The 18,981-nt window shown below is 44.5% G+C and overlaps 1 protein-coding gene across 1 annotated transcript in view; it reads right to left on the bottom strand.

The window, feature by feature from the left end:
- LRP5 (LDL receptor related protein 5) overlaps positions 1-18,981 on the bottom strand; it is a 138,142-nt gene that overhangs the window by 67,925 nt on the left and 51,236 nt on the right. Inside the window, exons 3-5 of the mRNA XM_069066525.1 lie at positions 7,331-7,528; positions 6,154-6,350; positions 4,103-4,234 (exon numbers count right to left, since the gene is read on the bottom strand). Of these exons, the coding sequence (XP_068922626.1) occupies positions 4,103-4,234; positions 6,154-6,350; positions 7,331-7,528 (527 nt within the window). The remainder of the gene's footprint in view (positions 1-4,102; positions 4,235-6,153; positions 6,351-7,330; positions 7,529-18,981) is intronic.

Here is an 18,981-nt window from a genome sequence, read left to right as displayed (position 1 = left end):
TCCTTCCTTCCTTCCTTCCTTCCTTCCTTCCTTCTTTCCTTCCTTTCCCCAGCCCAGGACCAAAGATAAATCTCCAAGCAGGCCAACACAGACTTCCCTCCACATTAACACCAACCTATTAACAGTTTTCCTTTGTATCCTGTCATTCAGCCAGTCCAAGTGCTCTCCGGCCTCCCCACCCTCAGCACCCAGCTCCCCATCTCTCATACAAGGACAGTAGGAAAGACTTTGCCAAACCTTTGCTGAAACCCAGGGAAACTATGTCTATAGCACTCTTCTGATTGGTTACACTGAGCTACCAGGTGGAGAGAGAAGTTATGGCAGCCCTCACCTGACTTCTTTGAGGAAACCAGGCCAGCTGGCCCTTAGCCAGCTTCTTTTCTAAATATATTTTGAATATTTAGATATCATATCAAATAATATCACAAGATAACTTTCTTTTATTTTACCTGTAATCCCAATACAGCTCCCCCACCGAGAGCCATCCCTTATCCCAAAATTTAAATTAAAAAAGGAAAAAATATTTCAGCAAAATTAAACACATTTCAAAAAAGTCTGACTTTACAGACAATGTTCCTCATCCAGAATCCTCCTACCTGTGCAAAGAAATGGGAGAAGTGCCTCCCTGCATGTCTTCTTTAAAGCAAGCGTTTTATTCCTATTATTTTATCCCTAAGATTTGTCCCCAGATCTGCCTAAGATGGTCAGTTCAGATTTGGAAGGAAGCCTGGAGGCCACTGAGTACAACAAGCTTCTTATTTTATAGATGACCAGCTAAAGCTGAGAAAGATGAAGTCCTGTGCCCAGGGACACAAAGCAGGTGAGGGGCAGAATCAGGACTCCAAGCTCACCGTTCCCTCCACTACACACTTAGCTAGTCTTTCCATGGATGTTGCAATAGTAATTGTCTATTTTGTCTTCCTGGCTCTAAGAAATCTTTTATAATGTCCCAACTCATTCCTTTCTTAGGAAAGTGTACAATTTAATCAGGAATGAAGCCCCGCTCCCAGACCTGCCTTTACACTTCACCTGCCCCTCATTTCGAGGCTCAGAACATGTGTCTATCCACTTCTGGTACTCTGGATCCTCTCCCATCTGTTCTGATTGTTTAAAGATCACGACAGGGGCTGGTGAACCACATCTGCCAGCTCTGCTGTCATCCAACCTCTTCTTTTCTGGTAGGGAAGCCAAGGCCTTGAGAGTACAAATGACTTATCCAAAGGACAAGTTATTAATAGAAAAACCAGGACTTTCCTGACCCTCAGAGGGAAAAATTAGAACTTGGCCCTGTAGGACACAAGCAGCCCAGGGTCGTTCAATACCGCACCGACTCAAAGATTCAGACCACACTGACCATGAAAGACGAAGGATGAACAATAAAGTGACTAAATGGTACCGTGGGCATTTTTAAAAAAGTTATTCGAAAGGAACCACCAGCCTTCTTAGCTAATGACAACAAGCTCAATTAAACTAACCCGTCTTGATGAAACCTGACTGTACTTTCATGAAGCCCCCATAACCTCACCATTGACCAGATGACAATATGGCATACTCATGATGTAGCTCTCAGCTTCCCAAAGGAAATCAATGCTTATTTTGGAAACAAAAGGTCCTACCGACAGCAAATGTCATAGACCCTAAATAAAAGCCTTCACACAAGAAATCAGCCCCAAGTCTAGGCAAGGCCTAGGAGCAGCACAAACCCAGCCGAGAGACCCCCAGAGTGTCTCCCAAGTGCTCTCCCTCCTATTTCAGTCCAGGGCGGGGACTGGGGGAGAACAGAACTGTTCTGAGTTTTTGGGTGGACACTAGGCACACTCCGTCATCTACAAAAATGAGCTGTTTCCCAAGTCACCACACAATGTGGCTTCTCAGTGAATTACAAGCAATATAGTTTCTGAGAGATGAGGGAGCTCAGGAAGCCAGGTCTCCTGCCTCCTCCAGGGGAAGACGCTTACCTGCTTTATCCCAGGCCTGTCTGTCTGCCGCTGGGGGTGGGGCAGGTGGGGAGGGCTGTTCATTTCTAGGACAGCAACTTTTCGAGGGTTGCTCAAGAAAGAATCACATGGCCCAATCCCCCAGAGCCAGACGTGATCTCCAACACAGCCTCTCCAGCTGTGGGGCCCACTCCACATCCTGTTGTTTCATGGTGTGTGCGCACACACGCACACACATACACACACACATACACACACAATGGAGCCAACCCAAGGCTCTCCATGAGGCACCACTGTCGTCTGCAGTTCTGAAGGCTGGGCCCAGCTAGGCTGAGTAAGGGCGTAGGAGACGTCACCAGGAGGCGAGCACTCACTCCCGCAAGAAGGCAGATCAGGGGTGCAGTGGAGAGAGGGCTGGGCCTGAAGGGGGGAGACCTGAGTGTAAATTTGGCCTCAGACACTTACTCACTGGCTGACCCTGTAAAGCATTATGCAAACCTGAAATGCAAATCTAATTACGTAAATCTATAAATGCTAGCTATTATGACTATGTTACTATTGTTAGGATTGTTATGGCAATCCCAGAAATGGGGGGCTAGGGGGCGCCATAGTGGATAGAGCCTAGTCTGGAAACCTCATCTTCTCAAGTTCAAATCTGGCCTCAGACACTTCCTAGCAGTGTGACCCTGGGCAAGTCACTTCACCCCGTTTGCCTCAGTTTCCTCATCTGTAAAATGAGCTGGAGAAGGAAACGGCGAACCACTCCAGTGTCTTTGCCAAGAAAACCCCAAGTGGGGTGCTGGAGATTTGGGCATGACTGATCAATAACATTTATGTATCTGTCCAAAGGACCCTTGAATGTGCTAGTCAGGTGGTCTTTCTAGAAAAGCCCTGTGAGGTAGGCAATGCCAAGACTATTCCCTCCATTTTACAGACAAAGACACTGAGGCCAGAAAGAGCTTCAGTGACCTGCCCAGAGGGAGGAAGGCCGCAGGTGTGGATCTCTGTGTACCCTATCAGATTTTTTTCAATGTTTCAGTCAGTTTTGTTGAATTTTTTTCTTTTTCTTCCTCTTTTTCTTTTTAATAAGATTCTTTGTTATAGGGGGTGACTCATTGGGAGGGAGAGAGTGAGGAATAAAAGGAAATTTTTGACGATGAAAAAAGTGATGTCAATCAAATTTATTCTAAAAATTTAAATTTAAAAAATGCACAGCTATGATATATCAGAGCAGGATTCAAACCCAGATCTCCTATTCTGCTCTAAAGAAAGGAAAAAACAAATGAAAGCCTGAAAATACTGGGCATGGGCAGGAAAGGACAAGACAGCGCAGATCACAGACTGGGAAGGATCCCTGGGCTCACAGACCCCAGGCTGGAAGGGCCAAAGGATTCCCCTCATCTGACCAGATCATTTCAGAGATGAGGAAAGGGAGGTCCAGAACTCAGGATCCAGGAAGGAAGTCAGAAAGCCATCTGCCTCCAGATCCAGCCTCCTGGACTCATTACTGGGCTGCCTCCCCCACTGACCACCTAACCCCATGACATGAACATGAGAATCTGTGATTCTGAGACGCTTCGGAAGCCAGAGCAGGCATGAGCTGCCTTGGTGCCATGAGGCTGCCCACACACATCTTCAAAAACCATGTTTAGTGCTTAAAGTGAATTATGAGCCACAAAGGAGAGGTATGAGAAAATACCTCCCTCTACCCCTCTGCAGTGTGGGGACCCACAGGCATGAAGTACTATATACAGATTTTTTGGATGTGTTGGCTGGTTTTGTTGAATCTTTTTCCTCTTCTGTTTTGTTTTGTTTTGTTTTTCTCAATTCTTTGTTATAAGGGTATCTGGGAGGAGGGATACAGGCCAAAAAATGGAAATAATGCAAAAACAAAAGATAACAATTGAGATTTACTTTTGAAAAGAAAGTTGATGCTGGACACAAATTTCATCACATAGAAGGTTCTGATAGAGAAAAATGAAAAAAACATAATTTGATTTACATTAGAACTCGAAATCGACTGCAGTGGTCAAGGACGTGGCTACATCAGTCAGGGACTGAAAGAGACATCCTCAAGTGGACTAAAGATGCCGCCAGCCACATGGCTGCCACAACACCTGAGACACACAACTACCCCACAGGCAGCGAGGGGGGCTCTTTCTTACCTGCTTTACAGGTCCTGCCGTTGTCCTCCAGCTGCACCCCCGTGGGGCAGGCACAGGTATAGAAAGGCTCCCTCGGAGACAGCAGGCACAGGTGGGAGCAGCCACCATTGTCCTCTTCACAAGGAGTATGGACTGTAAGAAAGGACAAGCTTGGACATCGGAGCTGGACGCACAGACTCTCCTCCCTCTGTATCCCTGACTCTTGTCACTGTTACCTTACACAAGTCACCTCCTGGAGTCTCAGTCTCCTAATCTGTATAATGGAAGTATTAACCCATCCCTAACTACCTCATGGGGCTCTTGTGAGGAAGGGCCTTGGGAGACACTGAGGCACCACAGAGGAGTTGTTAGTGATGACTCTTATTCACTCCAATCCAACAAACATTTACTGAGTGCGTTGTTGTAGTAGTTAACACTGCTGCTATTTAGTCTTTTTTCAGTCATATCTGATTCTTTGTGACCCCACTGGCGATTTTCTTGGCAAAGATCCTGAAGTGATTTGCCATTTCCTTCCCCAGCTCATTTTACAGATGAGGAAACTGAGGCAAACAGGTTCAGGTGACTTGCCCAGGGTCACACAGTAAGTGTCTGAGACCAGATTTGAACTCACAAAAATTAGTCTTCCTGACTCCAGGCCCAGTGTTCTGTTCATTTCACTGCCCCAGCTAACACTGTACTAGATGCTAAGGCTACAAAGACAAAAATAGAAGGGTCCCTGCCCTGAAGAAACTTCCATTCAGAGCCAACATTTGTTTCTTGTTGGGGATTCACCAGCTGTTTCTCTTTTTTTTTTCCACTGGGCCCTTGTTTTATCATTCCTGCTTTCTTCACTCTTGGAAGTCTCTGGCTAAACCTTCCCTTTGGGGGAGGGTGGTCTTCCCTTAGGCACATCAAATCAAAAAAGTCCATTAAGTTCCACCTTTACTAACTCATCTGATGCTTCTTCAAAGTCCCAGGAGTCCCAGGACAGACAGACCCACACTCCTCATTCTAATTTGCCCAGGCACTGTCCTTCCCCTTGAGATACTAAGATTCTCTGGCTGCCCCATAGCACCTGGCAGGTGTGGGCATTAAGAAGACGATAATAAGTGCTTAATGAATGCCATTGATTTCTCAAGCTACCAAACCTATTGGTATCAAGACCTCATCATTGCCCTCAAAGTTACCAATGGTCATTCAGTTGCCAAACCCAATGACCCCTTCTCCATTCTCCTTTGCCTCTCTGCAGCCTTGGGCTCTGATGATCTCTCTTTCCTCCTTGACATTCTCTTCTCTCTAAGTTTTCAGATCTCTCTCTCTTTCTCTCTCTCTGTCTCTGTCTTTATCTGTCTCTGTCTCTCTCTTCTCTCTGTCTCTGTGTCTCTCTCTGTATCTCTCTGTTTCTCTGTCTCTGTCTTTCTCTTTCTATTTCTCTCTCTCTGTCTTTCTCTTTCTGTTTCTCTCTCTCTCCTCTCTCTCTCTCTCTGTCTCTCTCTCTCTGTCTGTCTTTATCTCTGTCTCTGTCTCTGTGTCTCTTTCTGTCTCTGTGTCTCTCTCTGTATCTCTGTCTCTGTCTTTCTCTTTCTATGTCTCTCTCTCTCTCTCTCTCTCTCTCTCTCTCTCTCTCTCTCTCTCTCTGTCTCTGTTTCTCTGTCTCTCTCTCTCTCTCTGTCTCTCTTTCTCTCTCTCTCTTCTCCTCCTCCCAAACGTGTCCCTCAGGATTCTATCCTGGGTTTTCTCCTCTTCTCCCTCTAGACTACTTCATTCAGACTTGATCTTGTCAGCTCCCCTGGATTTAATTACCATCTATCCTAATGATCCTCAAGTCCCTGCAACCAAGGATCATGTCACCACAGAATTGTCTCTGTGTCCCATCCTGTTCCCTGACCACATATCACACAAGCCTCAGGACTGGGTCCTGGGAGAGAGGGCCACTCATCCCTCCTGCAGAAAGCCTGGGGAGGGGGCTGGCCCTGGCCCTGCAAAGATGACCATCCTCCATCCTGCCACACTGTGGCCAGATCCCAGCCTGGCCTATGGAAATAAGGAAAATGAAAGTGTGGTCTACTTACAATAGGGTTGCCTGTCTTGGCTTAACACTTGGATATCCATGGGAGAGTAAAGGGCGCCGAGGATCTCTCGCCTCTTTTCTCCAGTTCTCTTATTGCAGGCATGAATGGAGCGTGTCTGCCAGTCTGTCCAGTAGAGAGTGTCCCCCGAGAGGGTCAGGGCAAAGGGGTGGGTCAAGCTGCCTTCCACCACTTTCTGCCTGGTTTGTCAAATACAAGAAATGAATACCATCAATCCAGCTGTGGGGATGTCGACTGCCCCTTTGATGGATGGGCCACATTCAGCTCCCTCTGAACATGAATGTGACCACACTTGCCATCTAGCTCCCATTGTGTCACACTAAAGGGCTAGCAACAGACCAAGGACAAGCAACAGCTCCCCTGGAGACCATCAAGGCCAGCAAAGGGAAAGGGAGGTCACCAAGGAGATCTCTGAACCCATCACCCTGAGGCCACAGCCATTTCAACCCAAGCAAAGGACCAACCCCAGTGACTGCTGGGAATTCTCTGACACATGCTAGCTGTGTGGCCCTGGGCAAGTCACTTAACTTCTCTGAGCCTCAATCTCCTCACTGGTAAAGCTTTACAACATCTGCAGAACTTAGACAACTAGTCACATTAAGATATTTGTGCAACCAGGAACGTGGGAGACAGAACTTTTATTTCATCCAACGCATCAGAGAATCTCCAAACTGGACTGGGCAGGATGTGAGAGATGCTGAGCCCAGCCCAAGCCTGAAGAGGAATCCCCTTTCTGACAGTCCCAACTTCCAGTGGAGAGCCTCCAGCTTCCCAAGGTAGCCCATTACACTTGTAAGAGCCTAGTTCTGGTCTCTAGAGCCAAGAACAAGGCTCACAGTCCTTCAAGTACCTGAGGACAGTGATTCTGGGATCACAGATCCAGAGCCAGGAGAAACCCTGGAGATTGCCTGGTCCAACCTCCTCCCCTTATAAGTGAGGAAGCTGAGTCCCAGAGAGGTTAATTACGTGCCTTGTCTAGATTGGAGTCGGGTCTGCCTGACTCCAAGACCAGCTCTCAGGCCACCACTCCACGTGCTGACTCCTATCCTTGCTAAATAATTGGAAGGAAGCCATATAACCTTGGGCAAGTTACTTAACTCCAATTGCCCTCCAAAAGGCAAAAAAAAAAAATTGGAACCCCAAGCAAAGGGAAATGTACCTGAAGGAGCCATCCAAGTTGGCTCGGTGGATGAAACTCAGCTTTGCATCTGCCCAGTAAAGCTTCTGCTCCTCCAGGTCAATCGTGAGGCCATTGGGCCAGTAAATGTCAGAATCGACAATGATTTTCCTCGTGCTGCTGTCCATCCCTGCACGTTCTATCCTGGGAGTTTCACCCCAGTCTGTCCAATACATGTACCTGGAGAGAGGATGAAAACGCGGTCCATGTGAAATCACCAGGGATTCTCAGCGTCAGTGACAAGAGGCAAAATGGTTTAGAGTCTTCAAGACTCCATTTTAAGGATCACCAGGATTTAGAGCCAAAAGGGACCTTGGACAGCATCTCACCCACTTTCTAAAATATGAGAGCCAACACTGAAACACATGAGAAATGTCTATAATGCTCCTATGAGAGGACAGTGTGACACACTGGAGTCAGAATGTCTCAGAATCACAGGTTCAAAGGCCTGCCATCCACCCTCTTATTTTATTTTTTAGTGTAACTTCTGGTTCATTTTTTCTCAATTAACAAGGCTTTTTTCCTCTCCCTATCACTTGGGAAAACAAAACCCTGGTTACAAACATGTATAATGAAGCAAAACAATTTCTCACACTGGCCGTTTAAAAACTGTATCTGCAGCCAGAGTAGATCATCTTTGTCTCCAGAGCGGGACGGTATGCATCGTGGTTGGCCACTGCATTGATGAGAGTTCTCAAGCCTTTCCAGGTCAGTGAATCAGTCAATAATTATTTAGTAAATGCCTACTACCTGCCAGGCACTACACCAAGCAATGGAGATACAAAAAGAGCAAAAGACAATCTCTGACCTCAAGGAGTTTCCAGCCTAATTGAGGAAACAATGTGCAAACAAGTATGTAGAAACAAGCTTGGGTATACAGGAAGTACATGAAGCTGTTTTTACAAAGTTGCTGTTCCTGTATCAGTTGTTCTTCTGGTCCTATTCATTCCCCTCGGCATCAGTTCACATAAACCTGCCTAAGTTTCTCAGATACCATTCATTTTGTTGCCTATTATGGCCTGATCCTGAAGTGATGAGTGCCCCCCTTACTTTCCAGTTGTATGTCACCATAGAAAGAACGACCATAAACATTTACGTACATATAGATACATTCCCCTTTTCTCTAATCTTTTGCAAACCCATTTTACAGATGAGGAAACTGAGGTCCCCAGAGGCCAAGTGACTTGCTCAAGGCACCAAGGTAGTGAGCAACAGAGCCAGGTTTCAAGGTCAGAAGGACAAACTCCAGACCCAACACTAATGCCTTTCTATCTGATAGGGCTAGATGGTCTCCAGGGTCCCTCTACCTCTAAATTTGGGCTCTGGTCTTTTTCAAAATTACCAATGTATTTCATTTTTATATTATAAATTTTACTGATTATCCCCTCCATCCATGAAAGGGGAGTAAAGTTACCAACACAGCGATCTGGCTTGTTAGTAAATGCAGCACCCCATGTGCGAAGCGCCTCCCCTACCGTCTATTTAAAATTTGGAAATGAACAGGGGCATTTTCTCTCTCCCACCTCACTGTAAAAAGAAAAGCAAAGTCCTCGTAACAAAGATGCACGGTCAAACAAAACAAATTCCTTGGGTGGCTGCATGCAAAAACCCATGTCTCGTTCTGCCCCTAAGCCCATCGCTTGTCCAGCAGAAGGCAGGCTCTGGAATCCTGGATGGTCACTGGATAGCTCATGGTGTCTAATGGCGTCAAAGGCCATTATGGTGCTGTTACTACAGAAACTGCTCTCTGTGCTCCCTCTGCTTCGGCTCACGCAGGATTCTCCAAGTCCCTCTGAACCCAGCCATTTCCTCATTTCTTTCAGCACAATATTACTCAATTACACTCATAGACCACAGCTCATTCAGTCGATTGATGGGCATCCCCTTAGTTTACAGAGTGGTTGCTCTGGTTTTAGTCACCACCAAAAATAAAAAGTTGCTATGAATATGTTTGGACATATAGGACCTTTCCTGTTTCTTTGATCTCTTCTGGACACAGGACTAGCAATGGTAGAGCTGGCTCAAGGGACACACACTATTTACTAATTTTTTATGTATAAATCCAAAGTTTTGCTTTCAGAATGGATGGACCCATTCACGGTCCACCAACTTTGTATCAAAATGCCGTTTCCCACAACTCCCCCCAACAGTTATGATTTTCCTGTTTTGTCATCCTTGCCAATTTTATGAGTGTGGGATAGAACCTCAGAAGTGCTTTAATCTGGCCTTCTTTAATTAGTAGCAATTTGGATCATTTTTCATATGGCATATATTTCATAAGCCTTCTTCCCTGAGAAGTGCCCGCTCATATCCTTAGAGCATTTGTCAACTGGGGAATGACATATATGTATGTGTTTATGTACACATGTGTATATATATGCAATGCATTGTGTACGTGTGTGTACATATGTGCACATGCACATATGCATATATATACACACCTGTGTATGTATTTTAGAAATGAGACCTTTAGAGTCCTACCAAATTCCTTTTATGGAGTAAATATGGTTTTGATACCTAAACCAAGGAGAACAAAACCAGACCAATCTCCCTAGTGAACACTGATGCAAAAAATTTAAATAAAACACTAGCAAGGCAATTACAGTCATATTGCAAAAAGATATATGTGTATACATATATGTATGTATGTAAATTAAAAACAAAGTGGGATTTATATCATGAATTACAGATGGTTCAATATTAGGAAAATATAAGCATAACTGACCATAGCAGTGACAAAATCAACAAAAATCACAGGATTGTATCAACAGATTCAGGGGGGAAGCTTTTGGCAAAATGCAACACCCATTCCTATTAAAAACACTAGAAAGCACAGGAATAAATGAAGTGTTTCTTTAAATGATAAGTAGTATGTAGATATACAAAATATATACTATAGATAGATAGTATATAGAAACACAAAAAAAGCTCTAAAAACCATCAGCAAGCATTATCTGTAGTAAAGAAAAGCTAGAAGCCTTCTCAGTAAGATATGAAATGAAGGAAGGATGCCTACTATCACCATTATTATTCAGTATTATGGTAGAAATGCTAGCTATAGCAATAAGACAACAGCAATAAGAAAAGTAATAGTAGCAAGAAAAGCAATATTAGAAAGCAACTTGTAGTAAACAAAAGAAATAAGAATAAGTAACAAGGAAACAAAGTATCACTTTTGCAGATGATATGATGGTATGCTTACAAAGCTCTATAGAATTAACTAAAAAGCTATTCAAAACAGTAACTTAAGCAAAATTAAAGGATATAAAATAAATCTGCACAAATCATCAGCATTTCTATGTACTACAAACAAAACCCAGCAGGAAGAAAGAGAAATTCCATTTAAAACAACTGCAGACAATAGAAAATACTTGAGTCTATTTGCCAAAACATACCTGGGAACTCTATAGACATAACTACAAAACACTCATCACACAAATAAAGACAAATCTAAACAATCAGAGAAATATTAATTGCTCATGGGTAGTCCAAGTCAACATAATAAAGATGACAATTCTACCTCATTTGCTTACTAAGTACCTTTCCAATCAAATTGTATAAAGCTAGAAAAAATCGTAACAAAATTCATCTTGAAGAATAAAAGGTCAAGAATATCGAGAGAATCAATGGGGGGAAGTGAAGAAAGACAGTCTAGAAGTACCAGAGTTCGAACTATCCTACAAAGTGATAATCATCAAAACAATCTGATACCAGCTAAGACACAGAGTAGTAATACACTACAACAGAATAGATGCACAAGATACAGTAGTAAATGACCACAGTAATGTCGTGTTCGATAAACCCAAAGGTCCAGGTTTTGGGGACAAGAACTCACTATCTGACAAAAACTGCTGAGACAACTGGGAAAGACTTTGGCAAAAACTAGGTATTTCACACCATATGCTAAGATGATAAGGTCAAAATGGGTACATGATTTAGACATGAAAGGTGATGTTTAGTATTAGCAAATTAGAGTATCATAGGGAAAATTACCTGTCATATTTATGGATAAGGGAAGCATATATGACCAAACAAAAGATAGAGAGGATCACAGGACATAAAATGGATAATTTTGATTACAGTAAATTTAAAAGCTTCTGTACAAAACCAGTGCAGTCAAAATTCGAAGGAAAACAGGAAACTGGTGGAAAAAAATTTACAGCAAGTTTCTCTAATAAAGGTCTCATTTCTCAAATATATAGAGAACCAAGTCAAATTTATAAAAGTAAGAGCTATTCCTCAATTGATGAATAGTCAAAAGATATGAATAGGCAGTTTCCAGAAGAAGAAATCAAAACTATCTATAGTCATGAAGAAGTGCTCTAAATCTCTATTGATTAGATAAATGCAAATTAAAACAACTCTGAGGTACCAACTTATACCTATCAGATTAGCTAACATGAAAGACAAGAAAAAAGACAAATTCTGGAGAGGATATAGAAAAATAGGAACACGAATGCCTATTGGTGGAGTTGTGAATTGATCAAACCATTTTGGAGAATAATTTGGAACTATGTCTAAAGGGCTATAAAACTGTGTATACCCTTTGACCCAGCAGGACCACTACTAAGTCTCTATCCCAAAGAGATCAAAGGGAAAGGTTCTACATGTAGAAAAATAGTTATAGTAGCTCTTTTTGTGATGTTTGTAAAGAACTGGGAATATTAGGGAATGGCTGAACAAACTGTGGCACATAATTGTGATGGAATATGATCATGCTATAAGAAATGCTGAGCAATACACTCTCAGAAAAACTTGAGAAGACTTATATGAACTGATGCAAAGTGAAGCCATTGTACACAGTAACAATATTGCGACAATGGTCAACTGTGAAAGCTTTATCTACTCTGATCAAGACAATGATCCATGTCACTTCCAAAGGACACATGATGAAAAATGAAAATGCTATCCATCTCCAGAAAGAACTAATTAACTCAGTACAGACTAAAGCATGTTTTTTCACTTTATTTTTATTTTTGTTTTTACAACATGACTAATATAAAAATTTGTTTTGTATGACTTCACATTTATAATGGGTATCATATTATTTGTCTTCTCAATTGGGCAGCAGCGAGGGGGGGACTGGAGGGAGGGAGAGAATTTCAAATGCAAAATTCAAAAAGAATGTTGAATTTTTTTTTAATTTAAAATGAAAAATGAGACCTTTATCAGATAAACTTGTTGCACTGATTTTTTCCCCATTCGTTTTCCATTTGCTCTTACTTAGCTTTACTAGATTTATTTGTGCAAAATCTTTTTAATTTCATGTAACCAAAATGATCATTTTATTTTTCTGTGGTCCTCTGTTTGGTCATGAACTTTTCTTCTATCTATAGATGCAAGAGGTAACTTTTAAAATGTTTTTCTCATTTGTTTATGTTTCGTTTTTCTGATATGTTTATTATTTGACCTGTTATGTTTAGGCCAAGTATCCATTTGGAGTGTGAGTTGGTATAAGGTGTGAAGTGTTGGCCTAAATCTAATCTCTTACATGTGCTGCCACCTTTCCCAGAAGTTTTGGTCCTTCCAGCAGCTTGGGTCTTTGTTTATCCAACACTACTGGATTGGCTGGTTGTTGTATGGTGTGTAAACTAATCTATTCCACTGACTGATCTCTCCTTTTTTGAACCAGCATCAAGTTATATTGAGAATTTCTGCTGTGTAGGATGCTTGGAGCCCTGACACTGCCACAACACCTTCATTCCCTCTTTTTAGTATTGCCATAGTTGTATGAAGTAATCCACTGGTATTTTGATTGGTTTTGTACTGAATAAATAAGCACATTTTGACAGCATTGTTATTTTGTGACGTTCATTTGTTCTACACACAAATAATTAATATCTTCCCAACTAGTCTAGGTCTGCGTTTATTTCTGTAAACAGTGTTTTGCAGTTGTATTTATACAGTTCTGGTGTGGATCTTGTACAGGTTTAAAAACAGCATTTTAGACATTCTGTAAGTATTTTAGATGGAATTTCTCTTGTTATCTATCCCCGCTGTATTTGATTGGTGTTACATAAAAATGCAGATGGTTTATGTGGAACCCCAACCCTAGCCCTAAATTTGCAGTGAATGGAGCACTGGCCCTATAGTCAAGAAGACCTGAGTTCAAGTCTAGCTTCAGACTCTAGCAGTATGACCCTGGGCAAGTCACTTTCCCCTGTTCGCCTCAATTTCTGGACAAGGAAATGGCCAACTACCCCAGTATTTTTGCCAAGAAAACTCTAAATGGGGTCACAAAAAATCAGACATGACTGAACAACAACAAAATTTTATATCCTGCAAGTTGTTGAAGTGATTGTCTCAATTAATTTTCAGTTGAGTCTTCTGGGTTCTTTAAGTGCACCATCACCTCATCTATAAAAGCAATCATTTGATTTCTTCTTTCCCTACACTTATCCCCTCAGTTTCTCCTTCTTGTCTTATTCCCATAGGCAGTATTTCTAGTCCCATGTCAAACTGAAGTGCTAACAGTGAGCATCCTTGTTTCAACCCAGATTTTATTGGAAAGGATTCTAATTTATATTCATTGCATATCGTGGCAACTCTTACTTTTAGATAAAAACTACCTATCATTTTAACAAAAGGTTCATTCATTCCTTCTTTTTTTAGTATTTTAACAGAAATAGATTTTTCTGCATCTATTGATCTATTCATACAGGTATTTCCATGTCTTCTTCTGAAATGTGGATGTTTAAATTCCCTATTTCTTGTTCTGTTATTTCAGGTACTTTATATTCTTGTAAATATTCATTTATTTAAGTTGTTGATTTATTGCTTGGATCAAATTGCTTCAAACAATATCTTTCTTCTGAATTTGCTGTTCATTGTCCTTTTCATTTTGGATCCTGGTAATCTGACTTACCTGTTAACTGCCACTTTAACCTCCCCATTCTCCCTTCTCAATCCAATGTTGTTAAAACCCAACAGGACTTTTCACCACCCCTTGGGATCGTGGTGTTTAGGGTTAGGAGGGGTTCATTTGAAAGTAAGCTCCTTAAGGGGAGAAGCTATTTTCACTTTATCTTTGAATCCCCTGGCACTTTGTAGCACGGCACTGGGCATACAGTAAGCACATACCAAATGTCTGTTGATTGATCGACTTACAGATCATTTCATTCTACCCTCATTCTATGGCAATATTTCCCCTGGCAAACAGTGAGGGGCTTCAAGAAGGTGTTTTCTTCTACAGAAAGAAATAAAAACATCTGATCTGTGGCCCATCTTGCTCTTTTCTTCCAACAGAAATCCCTGGCAATGCAGAGTTCCTGGTCCCTGCTCCCCTCTCCATCACTTTTATGGACCAGTCCACTGGGCTAACCCTGTTCAACGCTGTCAGCCCCCCAAATTGCTCTTCACCTCCACCTTCCTTTCCTCTTTTAGGAGTCTGCTGACCTAGTCCAAATACTGCCTTGGTTATCAACTGTGTGGCACTGAAGAAGTCACTTCACCTCAATCCCTCTTCTGTAAAATGGGGGATGAGATCTGCATCATCTACCCCCACCCAGGGGTATTTGGAGGAGCCAATGAGCAGATGGGTGTAGAGAACTTTGTGAACCCAAGGGTGTGACAGAACTGTGGGCTAGCATTACTCTGGGAGTTTCCAATATCTTGTTCATTTCTGGTTCAGTTGTGGCACAACACATCCCCAATTGTCTAACCTGCACACCAGAGAAAGCCTGGAAGGTGGCACAGAGATTGAAGACAGAGCTCTGGAAGGTCCCATCAGAGGAGAGGAGGATCAGCACCATGGTCAGGTCCTGTGCTCCTGCCAGGCACTTAGTAGGGTCACCGGTGATGAGAACAATCTATTAACAAGTATTTTAAAGGTACCCGCTGTGTGCCAGACACAATGCCGGGCACTAGAGACACAAAAACAAAGAGACTAGTCCTGCTCTCTGGGAGCTTACACTCTATTGAGGGGATGCAGCATGTAACATACACATAATATGGAAATCAGAAAAAAAAGAAATACAAAGTCATTTGGTTGGGGGGATATTAGTAATCAGGGAATTCCAGTAACATCTCTTGAAAGAGGTGGCTTTGGAACTGAGTCTTAAAGGGGGGGAGGGAGGTACAATTCCAAGAGATGAAGGGAAGGGGGGTTGGTTTGCCTTGCAGGGGCAGGGAATCAATCCATCAGTACACACTTATTAAGCATCTACTGTGTGCCAGGCACTGTGTAAAGGGAAGAAGATGGAAAGGCATGTGGAAGGAACAAAGAGGAGGTGTGTATGAAGGCTCGGAGGCTGGGTTAGAAGCTGGAACAGGGGCCCAGTCAGATTAGGAAAGGTTTTCAGCACCCAAACCAGAAGCTGGTGTTTTATCCTTGAGGCAAGAGGGTGTCACTAAGGCCCTGCAGACATAAAGATGAGACAGGAAGCCAGTCCCTGCCATCCAGGAGCCTGCCGTGAACCCAAGGAACAGGACGCATACAAAATAAAGGCGACAGCTCTTCTCAAGTGAAAGGAGACATGATCACAAATAGAGGGAGGGAGACATGAGCATTTATTCGGCGACCACTGTGTACCGGGTGGGCAGCGAGGTGGTACCACAGTGGACAGAGCGCCAGGCCTGGAGGCAGGAAGACAGCTTCCTGAGTTCAAATCTGGCCTCAGACACTAGCTGTGTGACCCTGGGCAAGTCACTTCACCCTGTTTGCCTCAATTTCCTCATCTGTCAAATGAACTGGAGAGGAAATGGCCAACACTGCAGCATCTCTGCCAAGAAAACCCCAAATGGGGTCATGAAGGGCTGAACACAATGTGCCAGGCACTGTGCTCAGTGCTTTACAGACATTACCTTACCTGGACCTCACAACAACCCTAGGAAGGGAGTGCTATTATTGTCCCCAATTTACAGCTGAGGAAACTGAAGAAGGCAGAAGTAAAGTGACTTACCCAGGGTCACACAACTAGTAAATACCTGAGGCCAGACTGGAACTCATATCTTCCTGACTTCAGGTCTACTTCTATCCACTGCACCACCTAGCTGAATGAGGGCTAGAAGATACCTCAGAAGCCATCCAGTCCAACCCTTCATTTGACAAATGGGGAAACTGAGACCCAGAGAGATTAAAGATCATGGGATGGAAGGGACCTCAACAAGCTGTCTAGCTCAACTCCCTTATTTTACAGAAAAGGATACTGAGGCCCAGGGGAGTGCTAGAGGCGCTCTTTGGGGCCCTGCCCTCTGACCCTGGGGCCTCCCTAGAGCAGGGAAGAGACAATTCCGCTTGTCCCTAGAGGGCAAAATTAGGAGGCTGGAGGATCAAAGAACCTGCTCATAATGAGCCCTTCCCCAAGTGGAATGGGCTGCCCTGAGAGGGCACTGAGTCACCTGGGCCTCTGACCAGGGCCTGTGTGCCCACTTACCCTTAGACTATGAGCTCCCTGAGGACAAGCCCAGGTTTGCATGCTAAGCAGAGTGTCTGGCACATAGTAGGTGTCCTTGCTGACTGACTGCCCTTTGGGGACAGTCTACAGTGGAGGACAGGCCTGCTTGGGCACAGCCTGACCCCAGGAACCCCAGCTGTGACAGTCGTGGTGCCCAGGTGAAAGAGAAGCAGGCCAGGGAAGCGGGAGGTGTAGGACTTCCTGCCAGAACATCTGGGTCCAAATCTCCTCCTGCTACTTAGGAGCTGTGTGACCTGAGGCCAGCCCTTTCCCCTTCTGGGCTGCCATTTCCTGACCTACAAAATGGGGGCGCAGAGGGGCTGGGGGCCTTGGAAGGCTCTCCTGCTCTGAGCTTTAGGCCTTGTTCTCCAAAGTAGAACCTCTGCTCCTCTCCCTCTTGCCAGGGATGAGGGGGGTGTCTACCAGTCTGCTTCTCTTCCCAGGAAGCCTGGATGTGAAGCTGAGAGACAGCTTCTTCTGCCTAGACAGGAGGCCCAATCTGGGGACAGGGACAGGAACACTCAAGCCAAGCCCAAGACCAGAAAAATGCAAGCTCCCTGGACTCTGGCTCTGACATGACTCACATTCCTTTGGCCCCTGTTGCATAACAGATGCCTGTGGGTTCCCTTCAGCAAGAGCCTCAGAACCAGGCAGGCCACGATTAGGGAACCCGTCTGCCCGGCAGAGTGGGCCGGGCCAGGCAGATGGCATGAAGGAAGGGCAACTTCCGAAGGCGGCCTTCCTGGAGGGAGCAGGATGGCACTTTGTAAACTGCCCGGGTCTGGAGTTATTTTGGGGCCTTGACATTTTGAGTTGGGAGGAGAGGCTTGGATTTCACCCTCTTGTTGATCGGAACCTGGGAGCAGCAGCAGCTCAAGCTCAGGGCCAAGCCAGGTTCTGGCCCAGGCCCACACTCTGGCTGGTGAAGGGTGTGCAAAGCGAACTCTGGCCTCGAGGAGGTCCCCAGAGCCCCTCAGCCCCAGGGGTAGCCCCAGGAGCTGGACGATGGACGGGCAGCCATCTCCAGGCCAAGCCAGTCCTCATGCACAACTTGGAAAAGGGAGCCTCCTGGCCTCCTGTCCCCCATGGCCAGGACTACTCATTTTCCCTGGGGCCAGAGGAAGCCAGGCAGCCTAGGAAGGCTCCTGGAAGCTTCCCACATGCTACAGGGGTTGCCACTCACAATGGAATGCATCTGCCTGCAACCAGGAGCGACGTTAAGGGTCCTGGGGGAGTGTGGCTTCCCCAGTGCAGACTTGTAAATATCTTGTACCTACTTAGACAAACAAGGTAGCTACTGTTTTCCCTCATGGAATGAATGTAAGTGCCCTGAGGGCAGGGCCTGGTTTGTTTTTTGTCTCTGTGTCACCAGCATAGCTGCTACCTGTAATAAAACAGCTACTTAATAAAGTGCCTGCTGATTGGCAGCTGACTTCTCAGAGATTACAAGTTCTTAGCATCTTGGGAGCTACCTGGGACCTCCTCTGACCATCACAAAAGAGACCTTGGAGAGGGAGGATCTAATCCAATCCTCTCACTGGGCAGATAGGGAACTGAGGCAGGACAGGGACCCAACCTGTCCAAAGTCACAAAGATGATCAGCCAGAACATTAGAATCAAGCCCACTGAGGCAAATCCCAAATCTGGGGCCTGTTCTGTGATGATGCACTGTCTCTATTCTGGGTCTGTCACATCCTCAACTCAGCACAGAATTCCAGGAGGGCTCAGAGGCCACTGAGGCCTCTTCATTGTTGGAAAGGGTTTCCTGACATCAAGCATCAATTTGCCCCTCTTCTACCCCATTGTTCTTAGTTCTGCCCTTGGAGCCAAGCAGAAAAAACAAAATCCCTCTTCTATGTGTCAGCCTTTCATTTACTTGGAGACAGATCTCATGCACTCCCCCCTGCCTCAGCCTTCTCCTCCCCAACTAAGAATTCCCATTTCCAACTGATGCTCCTATGTATGGTGTGACAGGCAGGCCCTTCCCCATGCTAGAGGGACCTTCTTCGGTCTCTCTACAGTCTGTCAACGTCCTTCTTAAACCATGGCCCTCTAAAAATGAGATGGTACAAATGGAACCACACTTCTAGGGACCTCTCGGAGTACTCAAGCTTCTCTTTCCAAACCCATGACTCATTCATCAGAGGCTGGCAAAGTGCCTTCCATCTCTGTGAAGCCTCACACTCACTGTGTGAGGTAGGTGCTAGTGCCCCCCTTTTACAGAAAAAGAAACTGAGC

The sequence above is a fragment of the Petaurus breviceps genome, unplaced genomic scaffold, assembly GCF_028583685.1.
Source record: "Petaurus breviceps papuanus isolate PSGF00001 unplaced genomic scaffold, PetGlider_PUasm1.0 90721, whole genome shotgun sequence".
In the NCBI taxonomy this organism is placed as follows: domain Eukaryota; kingdom Metazoa; phylum Chordata; class Mammalia; order Diprotodontia; family Petauridae; genus Petaurus; species Petaurus breviceps.
This window is presented reverse-complemented; position numbering and strand designations above follow the sequence as displayed.